Source organism: Trachymyrmex cornetzi, unplaced genomic scaffold (genome assembly GCF_001594075.2).
Source record: "Trachymyrmex cornetzi isolate Tcor2-1 unplaced genomic scaffold, Tcor1.1 scaffold991, whole genome shotgun sequence".
Lineage (NCBI taxonomy): Eukaryota > Metazoa > Arthropoda > Insecta > Hymenoptera > Formicidae > Trachymyrmex > Trachymyrmex cornetzi.
This window is the reverse complement of record NW_017300345.1, coordinates 112,299-122,195: the sequence shown is the minus strand read 5'-3', so window position 1 is coordinate 122,195 and position 9,897 is coordinate 112,299. Positions and strand designations below refer to the sequence as shown.

General features: G+C 34.1%; 2 protein-coding genes across 3 annotated transcripts in view; one reads left to right on the top strand and one right to left on the bottom strand.

Annotated features, from left to right (window-relative positions):
- LOC108770280 (4-hydroxybutyrate coenzyme A transferase) overlaps positions 1-3,461 on the top strand; it is a 7,392-nt gene extending 3,931 nt beyond the window's left edge. Inside the window, exons 4-6 of the mRNA XM_018521776.1 lie at positions 1,359-1,763; positions 1,850-2,116; positions 3,165-3,461. Of these exons, the coding sequence (XP_018377278.1) occupies positions 1,359-1,763; positions 1,850-2,116; positions 3,165-3,355 (863 nt within the window). The 3' untranslated portion in view covers positions 3,356-3,461. The remainder of the gene's footprint in view (positions 1-1,358; positions 1,764-1,849; positions 2,117-3,164) is intronic.
- Positions 3,462-3,644: 183 nt separating this feature from the next.
- Positions 3,645-7,313, bottom strand: LOC108770278 (TGF-beta-activated kinase 1 and MAP3K7-binding protein 1). 2 transcript variants are annotated; one of them, XM_018521774.1, is made up of 7 exons: positions 7,239-7,313; positions 6,592-7,144; positions 5,123-5,360; positions 4,850-4,982; positions 4,535-4,775; positions 4,196-4,452; positions 3,645-4,106 (listed from the first exon to the last, which is right to left on the bottom strand). In XM_018521774.1, the coding sequence occupies exons 2-7, from the start codon at positions 6,680-6,682 to the stop codon at positions 3,645-3,647; spliced, it is 1,422 nt and encodes a 473-aa protein (XP_018377276.1). In that variant the 5' UTR covers positions 6,683-7,144; positions 7,239-7,313. The 2 variants fall into 2 exon arrangements, with proteins under 2 accessions (XP_018377276.1, XP_018377277.1); XM_018521775.1 differs by having other exon boundaries at positions 6,592-6,887; positions 7,187-7,312.
- Between the last annotated feature and the right edge of the window lie 2,584 nt (positions 7,314-9,897).

Genomic DNA, 9,897 nt, shown 5'->3' with positions numbered 1-9,897 from the left:
TAATAGCAAATTTATATCAATTGTCGGTAATGTCAGCGTTCTTGAATTACCTCTGGGCCCTTGGGGCCCTTTTTATACCGCCGAAAATTTGCCCAGGGTTGACGGTCTTTAAGAATATCTCGTCGCCCGGTGCTTTTACTGACACAATCGCACGTACATTCGACCGAATTTAGACCTTTCAAGGCTTGTAGCGCGGAAACGGCTCATAGGATCATGATGAGCCCATTGAGACATTTGTTCAGAATGACGAGAACTACAATATATCCAAAAATGAGCCAAACCCGCCGAAAGACATTTTCCCATAAGAATGGTGCAAGGTCCTTCAGCATATAGAAAATTGATAACTAAGAAAAAAAGTCCTTTAAAGACATGCTCGTTTTTGCTTCGTTTTGAAGGAAATTACAAAAAAAGACAAAACAGTTTTCATTTTTGTACCTATATTTATTACTTATTATTCACACTTATTCACGTTATCTTGCTTGCAGATATTATTCAAAACGTTACAGCCCTTCTACAATAAGCCGCAAGTCAGAAGTTCTAAGCGATCTTAATAGGCCTTCTACAATAAGCCGCAAGTCAGAAGTTCTAAGCGATCTTAAATCATAATTGGTAAAGTTGGCCAATACCGAACTTGAACGACTTGGTTAAGACTGGTTAAGGCTTCTGACGTTTTGACTTGCGGCTTATTGTAGAAGGCCCATTAGTCATAATCGGTGAAGTTGGCCAATAGCCAACTTGAACGACTTGGTTAAGACTGGTTAAGACTTCTGACGTTCTGACTTGTGGCTTATTGTAGAAGGCCTATTAGCCTTTTGTAATGCACGTATTGCATCTTGTATGGACAACTCGTGTTGCAGCTAAACACTGATTTGGAACATAATAACTCTCCGATCCGGTACTTTTCTGTTTGGAAATCGGCACGTATATTCTTGCATTGCCTCTGAAACATTATAATCGTTACGGCTGTTCTACAATGTGTTTTTTGTTTCCTGTTTCTTGCTGTTTGTCTCTGTTTGTCTCTTGTCTTTTTGATCAAGAAGGCAAGAGACAAACAGCAAGAAACAGAAAACAAAAAGCATATTGTAGAACAGCCATTAAAGTCGTACACGAAAACAATATTTCGTTTTAAAAATTTTATTCTGCTTCGAAAACAATAATATACGAAAATTACATTTTGTCGATCGATTTCTTACACGCTCTTGAAATTTGGTCATTTAAATTTGGAACATCCTGTGTACGTAATGAGAGAGAGAGGGGGAATCTGGAAGTTAATCTTCAATATTATGTCTTTTGTGCTATACTATGATATTAATATCTACAAATAATTTTAAAATTATTATGAAAGTATTTCTTTTCAGCGCAAGTAAACGAGCACATGCCGAGGTCATATGGTGACACAGTGATACATTCGAGTCACTTTGATTGGGCGGTGAGATACGATTGTCCTCTGCCTTGCGTGGCTTGCCCACCACCTAACGATCTCGAGCAAGAGATAGGTAAAATTATCGCGCAGCGATTGATTGAGGATGGAGCGACACTGCAGCTCGGCATCGGTTGCATCCCTGACGCGGTACTCTGCGCCTTGGTCAATCACAAAGACCTAGGCATACACTCTGAAAACATTTGCGATGCGATGGTCGACTTGGTCCAGCATGGCAACATAACGAATAGGTGCAAGACCAAGCACAGAGGACGTATAGTGAGCTCCTTCGCCGTTGGCACGAAAAGATTGTACGATTTCCTGCACAACAATCCGGTTGTCGGTAATTATGATCAATTGATTTATTTCGATGGTTTTAAAAAAGGATGTTTTTGCGTTATTTTATAATCATAATTATCGCAACGCTAGAAATGCTAGCGATCAATTACGTGAACGATCCCCGAGTTGTCTCGATGCAGCCGAAAATGACGGCCATCAACTCTTGTATCGAGATGGATCTTACCGGCCAGGTGTGCTCGGACAGTTTGGGTTGTAAAATATATTCCGGTTTCGGCGGCCAACTGGATTTCCTTCGAGGCGCAGCGATTAGTCAAGACGGTCGTGGAAAAGCTATTATCGCGTTCCCCTCAGTTACCAGTCAAGGGGAGAGTAAAATACAACCGGTGTTGAAACTTGGTATAAGATTAGCAAATGAATGCTGCGAGATCAATTTTATTTAATAATAACACTGCCCGACGTTTTAAGATTTTTTTTTGCTGTTTGAATAAAAGATACCATTTCCGATGTATTTTCGCGCGCTGAACACGAATTCGGCAATAAAATTGTTCTATCACGTCACGTTTTTGAGAAAAATGAAGTTAAAAGTGTCAAAATTGACTTTTTTTGACATATTTATAATTTTTTTGCTAGTGAAGTAAATTTTTTTTTCTACTTTCGTTTACGGCATCTTAAAGAGCTAACTTTTGTCTTTAGAATATATTATTTTTAACACCGTTTACGTTTTACGTTTTTTTTTCCACCGAGATAATCTCTACGTAGTCACAAAGAAAAACGTTTTTTCCAAAAATGTTTTTGAAGAAAAAGAAGTTAATAAAAATTTTTTTAATTAATTTAAATTTGAAATTCTTTTATAAATGTTTAAAATTCCAAAATTAATATTGTAAACAATATTTTTTAAATTAAAGCGCAAATGACAAATTTTAGTAATAAACATTTTTTTGCGATGACAAATTTTTCCATGTTGGATCCTCCATTTTGAATTTCGAAAATTTGATTTTGGATTCGGATTTAGTGACCTTAAAAACTTTGCTACTAAAATCATTACATAGTTTTTAAAACTTTTTCTTCAAAAACATTTTTGGCACAAAACGTTTTTCTTTGCGTGACTACGCAGAAATTATCTCGGTAAAAAAAAACACGTAGTGTTAAAAGAAATATATTTTAAAGATAAAAGTTGGCGTTTTAAGATGGCGTAAACGAAAGTAAAAAAAAAATTTACTTCGCTAGCAAAAAAATCACAAATATGTCAAAAAACGTTAATTTTGACACCTTTAACTTCACTTTTCTCACAAACCTGACGTGGTAGAACAATTTCATTACCGGATTCGTATTCAGCGCGCGAAAATACATTGGAAATGGTATCTTTTATTCAAATAGCAAAAATCACGTCGAGCAGTGTAATTATTTAATAAATCTATGATAAATTAACGTGTCTTTTATACAGGGGCTGGAGTAGTGGTAACAAGAGCTCATGCGCATTATATAGTTACGGAACACGGAGTAGCAGATCTTTTCGGTAAAACCTTACGACAAAGGGCGAATGCACTGATCCAAATCGCGCATCCCGATCACAGAGAATGCCTTGAAAAGGCTGCATTCGAGCGCTTGAAATCTAACCCGACGAAATACTTGTAATGCTTGTGATATGTAAATACAAGTCGTGTAGCAGTCCAAATCCTATTCTGTGGTAATAAATTTTGACGATAAGAATACAATAATACTGCGTTAGAAAATTAATAAATTTTATATTTCAATTATAAATATAAATATAAATACAATCTCAAAGTTAAAAATATATATTGCAATGATAGGAACATTCATGTATATTAACACAGTCGCAATATGATGATCTCAATAATTTATATATAATTTGTAAATGAAGTATTCATAAATATATTTTACATCATTTAAAATAAACAAAATGTTAAAAATCTATACCTTCCGGTAAAGTTCCCTCTTTTCTTCTCTTTTCAACATTGTCATAATATTCAGAAAAATCTACATAAGGTTTAATTCTAGCATTTCGTTCCGCCATTCTAGCACCAGGCGGATACAAATCTGATGTTGATGTTTCAGTTGTCGATGTATCGGCATTGTCATCTGTAACACCTGTGCTAGTGCTCGATAAGTCCTCGTTATCCGGCATATTAATTGGTGCAGTCTGCACCACGGGATTAAATCTGACCGAATGATCGGGTCGATTGGTCGGACTCTTTAGTGCGTGCGGTAGCGGGAAGTTGAAGTTTCGCACTAAAAGAGTTATGTCGTCACGCTTGCCAGTGGTCATGGTATTCTGTGTGTTGCTCATGTTTATATCATGATGAATTCTCACGACTTTGTCGACCACCGCCTGGGCGACTCCAGTTAAAGTCGATTGTACTCGAAACTGGATATTTTAAAATGAATTTATATATTTTAATTGACTGTTTTAATTAAGATTTATATCAAGCTTTAGTTAGGCTTTAAGTTAATTACCTGTTCAACCGCTATCAAGGCCAATTCCTTATTAACTTGATCAGTTCCGGTCGCTTCTTCTAATGATTTATACAGGCCACGCGACATAAGCAATAAAAATCTACAAGATTCGTCGAGCTCGATACTTCCATGGATTTCTGGTTCGGCAATGATCGGTTCTGCCATGGAAGCTGTTAGTTCTTCGAACTCTCTGTATCCTCCCTTAACAAGATAATTACCAAGGCAACGTGTATTTTCCTGATTTCCAAGATGAGATCCTGCAATATATATTTCTATTTATCAGAATCCTTTTTTTTAAATCGAAACAAATATCGAATGAATAAGATACATAAGACTTACCTTGCCTAATTGATTCGACATCCAAACCCAGTTGAGATAATCGTAAAAGCTCGTCTTCATTTCTTAAGTCGTGGTCTAAGCTTAATTGTACTACTCGTAAAACTTGATTGCTATCTGTTTTGCACAACAATGCCCTGCTGTCTCCAACATTCGCAACGTAAAGCTTCCCTCTGTAGACTAAAGCAACCACAGCACTAGTCCCAGCCGATAGCTCGCAATTTAATGCGTTTAGTTTGTCAACCTACAAAAAATAAATTGTAAAAAAATAAAACGCATTAAAAAATGCAGCTGTACAATTTTAATATTATGACTAACCAAGTCTGGAAACTTTTGGTAAGTCTCATAAGGAGTCAATCCATCAGGTATATCAAACTGTAGACTAGCTCGTTCTGCTAATAAATCACCAATTGAATCTTGATATCCTTTCTCAACCGCTATGAATGCTTGCCTGTAGAACAAATACTTTACATATAGAAGATCTTTGGTTGCAACTGTAACACATTAATTTATTCAGCAAAATATATGTTAAAGTTATTTTGAAATTTTATTTATATTATTTAAATTTTTTCATATCAATTAAATTTTTACCGAAGAACTTCCTTTACTTCCTCATCAGTTGATTTGCCATTTAACTGCCCAAGCAAGATCTCTGCGGCCATCCTTTGCATAGCAAAGTTGGCTGCCTTAGTACCTTCATGACCATCAAATACAGCATAAAGAAATGTGGAGTCATCATATTTACAATGAAAACTACGATCCTCAAATGGATGCTCTTCCTGTCGATATCCATCTTCTCGATAGATTTGATTAGTAGAAAAGCCTACTCCTGGAATATATAAAATCTGCTATCACATTCTAATAATTCTATTGTATAAACTTTGTATATAATTATTATTTGATTTGATGTATAAACTAAAATATCATTAATTTCATGTAATAATTTTTCAACATATTAATATCTTTATATAATGTCTGATTGAGCACTAAATTATTAAAATTGCTTATCAATTTAATTAGCGATTACTAAAGTAGTTTAATTGTGTTTATAGTCTGGAAAAACAATTTGATGCAGTTCGTAAGATTACAAATATGGTATATATGCAAGTACATATATGTATAGTATATATAGTAATTCAAGATTGAATTATTTTAAGCATTAAAAGATCCAGCTTCGATCGTAAAGCTCCAGACACAATGCGAAAGAATAGCGATAGCAATAGAAATAACACGATTTCAATCTATCAGAAACTGTATATTTCAATGTATCTGATAGGTTGAAATCGTCTTATTTCTATCGCTATTGCTATTCGTTTGCATTGTGTCTGGGGCTTTATAGGCCTTTAATTTCTAGTATTGATTGTGTTTTCACATATGCAGTTTAAAATAAAGTTTTTAAATATTGTTTATAATTTTTATAGTTATTGATTTTCATGTAATAAAGGAGAGGTTTTAGAATAGTACACATCGCTAATTAACTAATTTAAAATAAAATATTCTCATTAGTAAAGCAATGAAAAGTTACTAGGCACAAGTCAATGTGAATAGATGTGTGCTATAGGGTCCTCTCTAATAAAGTATCAAGATATAATTTTCATGATTATTTTTCATGACAAGTCCAGACAAAGATGACAAGTTAATAACAAAAATAATTAATTTTCTTGATTATTGACTCGGATGAATAAATCAATGTGTTTCAATGCCAAATTAAGTCCAAACACTAGGTATAATTGTGTATAAAATTTTTAATACAATAAAGAATTTTATACACAATTATACCTAGTGTTTGGACTCGATTTGGCATTGAAACACGTATTGAAAAATAATTAATGTATATGGTCTATATAAAGCTAATAAAATCTAATTAGCAAAGAGTTGTATTGTTCTTAAATTATTACTTGTTAAAAGATATTGTAATTTATCAAATCAAGTAATAAATATATGTTCTCTATCAAAAATTAGCTTTGTGCTGAAAATGTAATGTTATTGTTATTTCTATTGTGTTAAGGTTACTGTTAAATATTTGATCAATAATTTTAGAATAACAAAGAAAAATGTACCGGACTGTTTGCAAACTGGTAGATCGTCCGTCCAGTTATATTGACTGTCCTGAAAGAGCATCAAAGCCGGACGTTCCGCACCTGCAGACATTCTTTTCTTTTTATTTTACTTCAACTCATAGTTAGCGAATGTAACAAAAATTATTTTGCACGATCTTGTATGATGAAAACCAAACAAATTATAGGTTGGATAATTATTTAGTATAGTCTTTCTCAACTCCAATCTTGATGAAATTAGATTCATTTGAAGCATTTTTGCGCGAAACAAACTTGGCAGGTAAAAGCGTCACTCTGTCCTGCAAATCGAGATATTAATCGTTAAAGTTTATCACTGTTTAAGGAGATGCTGGAGTCTGTTATCCCTTGATTGGTTTTCTTCTTCTTCTGATTTCCCCTTTATTAGTTTTCCGACTCAAGTTTAGAGTCACAGTATCATGCAGAAATGCTGATAACTGAATCTTCCGATCTTCTTCTTCTTGTGTGAATGGCCCCGACTCTAATATAACGTCGATACGGCCAGAATCGAAAATGCCGCTAATACGGTAACAAAAGTCTAAAAGAGTAATAGATGAAATAATGATGTAATGCAAATCACCGTCGAACTCCGGAAACGCTCTTCAAAAAATGTGGGCAAGATGATGCAATACCCGAAGCAGGCAAACACGCGTCCATCCTGCTCACATTGCTCACAATAGTCAGGGCCATGGTGGAAATGGTTACCGGACAAAATCCTTAAAAAATGGCGGACGAATGTTGGCATTTCTAGAAAATTCCTAGGATCCATAAATTTATTTCTGTGTTGTTAATTTTGTTGCGCGTTAGGGTGGAGTCCCATGAAGCGTATTTGCCGCGTATTGCGTAACCGCGTAACCAATCAATAATCAGTAAAACACGAAATCACAACAGCGGATCGCTTCTGATTGGTTACGCGGTTACGCGATACGCGGTAAATACACCTCATGGGACTCCAGCCTTAGAGTATGCAGAGGTGCAGCATCGTACAGCGCTCAATACAAATGTTACAAAATTTGATTGACAGTTGTTTATCCATGCTAATGCATGTCAACTTTGAGTTAATTATTTTTATTTGTAACAAAATTTATTATATAACGAAATGGCCGAAAAAAAATTAGCTAGATTACATGTACCAACACTGGAGCACGGTAGATACATCTTTCATTATAATAGTTCATATAAACATATAAAGTAAAATATTGATAAATTATCGATTGATATAATTTGTATAACCTGTATGTATTTGTATTTGTATAATTTGTTAACATGCACTGGCATGGATAAACAACTGTCAATCAAATTTTGTAACATTTGGATTGAACGCTGCACGATGCTGCACCTCTGTATACTCTAACGCGCAATAGAATTAACAACTTACAGAAATAAATTTATGGATCTTAGGGATTTTCTAGAAATGTCAACATTCGTCCGCCATTTTTTATGGATTATGTCCGGTAACCGTGGAAATATATAAGGTGAAACAATATCCATAATGGCGGTAGCAATATTGGAATAGCCAAACAAATATGTCCGTGAATTTCAACCTATCAGGAATCATATATTGTGGAATACACACTATGTATTCCACAATACATGATTTCTGATAGGTTGAAATTCTTATTCTCTGCTCCTTTTAATGTGCGGAGCCCCTTAACGTTCACCTATCTGGATAAAACGATATTGTAAAAACTCGCTAATATCTTACTTAAGGGTGCGGTCCACATGGCACTACAAATGTTTCGGAGTGTTTGATTGACCAATCGGAAGAAAGAATTTTACTAATTGACCAATCAAAAAATGCTTCAAAACATTTGTAGCATCAAGTGGACCGTAACCTAATTCTATTATTTTCAGAAAAAATGAGTGGTTGATTAAGTTCTGCCATAAATCAATCTGTTTTTTAATAAGAACTATTTCTTATGTACATACAATTTCTCTTTTCAATTTTTTTTCCTCTCCAATATCTCAATACTTACTTATTTAATTTTAAGAGCAATAATAAAATTCTGGTACAACTAAATAATATAAATCTATTAATGTATGCACAGCAGATTCAGTAAAAATAACAATACTGAATATTTGTAAATATTTATTTTTAAAATTAAAGTTTTTAATTTTAAAACAAAGAACTTGTAATTATAATCTCACTAGAAAATTTTTTTAAGTATTACATTTATAAGTCTTCTTCGTTATACATAAATTATATAAATTATAAAACACTAGGGAACATTTAAAAAAATTTTAAGTACATAAATATTTACTTAACTTTGGTTATATGTAATAGGAATTATATAGAAAACATAAACACTAGAAAATTTTTTTTTTAATTATTACATACGTAAATCATTTTGGTTATATAGAAAAAAAAAAACAATAAGGAACAACTTTTAACCTTTTGAGAACGGGACTGGCCAGTATACTGACCAAGTGATCGCTCACAAACTTGGCGACCCTAATCTAATATATTATTGTATATCTTACCATTTAAACTTTAAACTAAGTTAGTTCTTGTTTCAATTCTCTGAAGCGGATTGGACTCTAATTTTTTAATAAAAAGTGTACTTTTCATGCCATTAACAGATGTGAGATGAATCAGAACGGACGCGATTTCACTGACCATATACATTCTATATGTGCGACTGCGTATTTCTCGGGGCACCTTGTTTGATCATGTTGTGATTGTCCAATGTCCACCAGCTAATCCTAACCTAACCTAACGACCAGTGCCTAGGAATTTTCCTTGCTCTAGCGCTGTGGCTAACGGCGCCTATTTGATCAGTCGGTAAAACATTGTCGACGGTTATCATCGAAGAGTGTTCTCTTAAAATTTAATCAAAATTGCCAAATTATCGTACTTTTACGTACTATCTCACTCTTTGGATCGTACATCGTACAAAGATCTATATTATCGCATTTGTACGATCAAGATCGTACGGTTGGCAACGCTCAGTTCAAGTGAAATGATATGATTGGTCGGCGCAAGTTACGCTTACGCAAGTTACGCCGCATGTGACGGCACCCTTATGGCGCGGTCCCATGGTGCGGAATTGGCGGAACGTTCGTGATTGGTCGTGGCTTTATTCCGCCCTTTTCTGTTGCGCAAGTTTATTTCTTTTGCGGATTCCGCCAATGAGACATTCTTTTACAAACCGAACACTTTTTTTTTCAACATTTTTAAATCGCTTCAAACTTTTTTTTACCAATTGTAGGTATAAAATAAGCGAACACGTGTATCGGGATTAAAAAAAAAATTTATTTTTGAAGAAATAGCGATTTTAAATTTTGAGTTTT

Excerpts from the sequence above, each read along its gene's own strand:
- LOC108770278 (XM_018521774.1), bottom strand. The coding sequence starts at position 6,682 with ATGTCTGCAGGTGCGGAACGTCCGGCTTTGATGCTCTTTCAGGACAGT. Across the intron at positions 5,361-6,591 it reads ACCAGTTTGCAAACAGTCCG|GAGTAGGCTTTTCTACTAAT; the intron begins GTACATTTTTCT and ends TATATATTCCAG. Across the intron at positions 4,107-4,195 it reads CCTTGATAGCGGTTGAACAG|TTTCGAGTACAATCGACTTT; the intron begins GTAATTAACTTA and ends TAAAATATCCAG.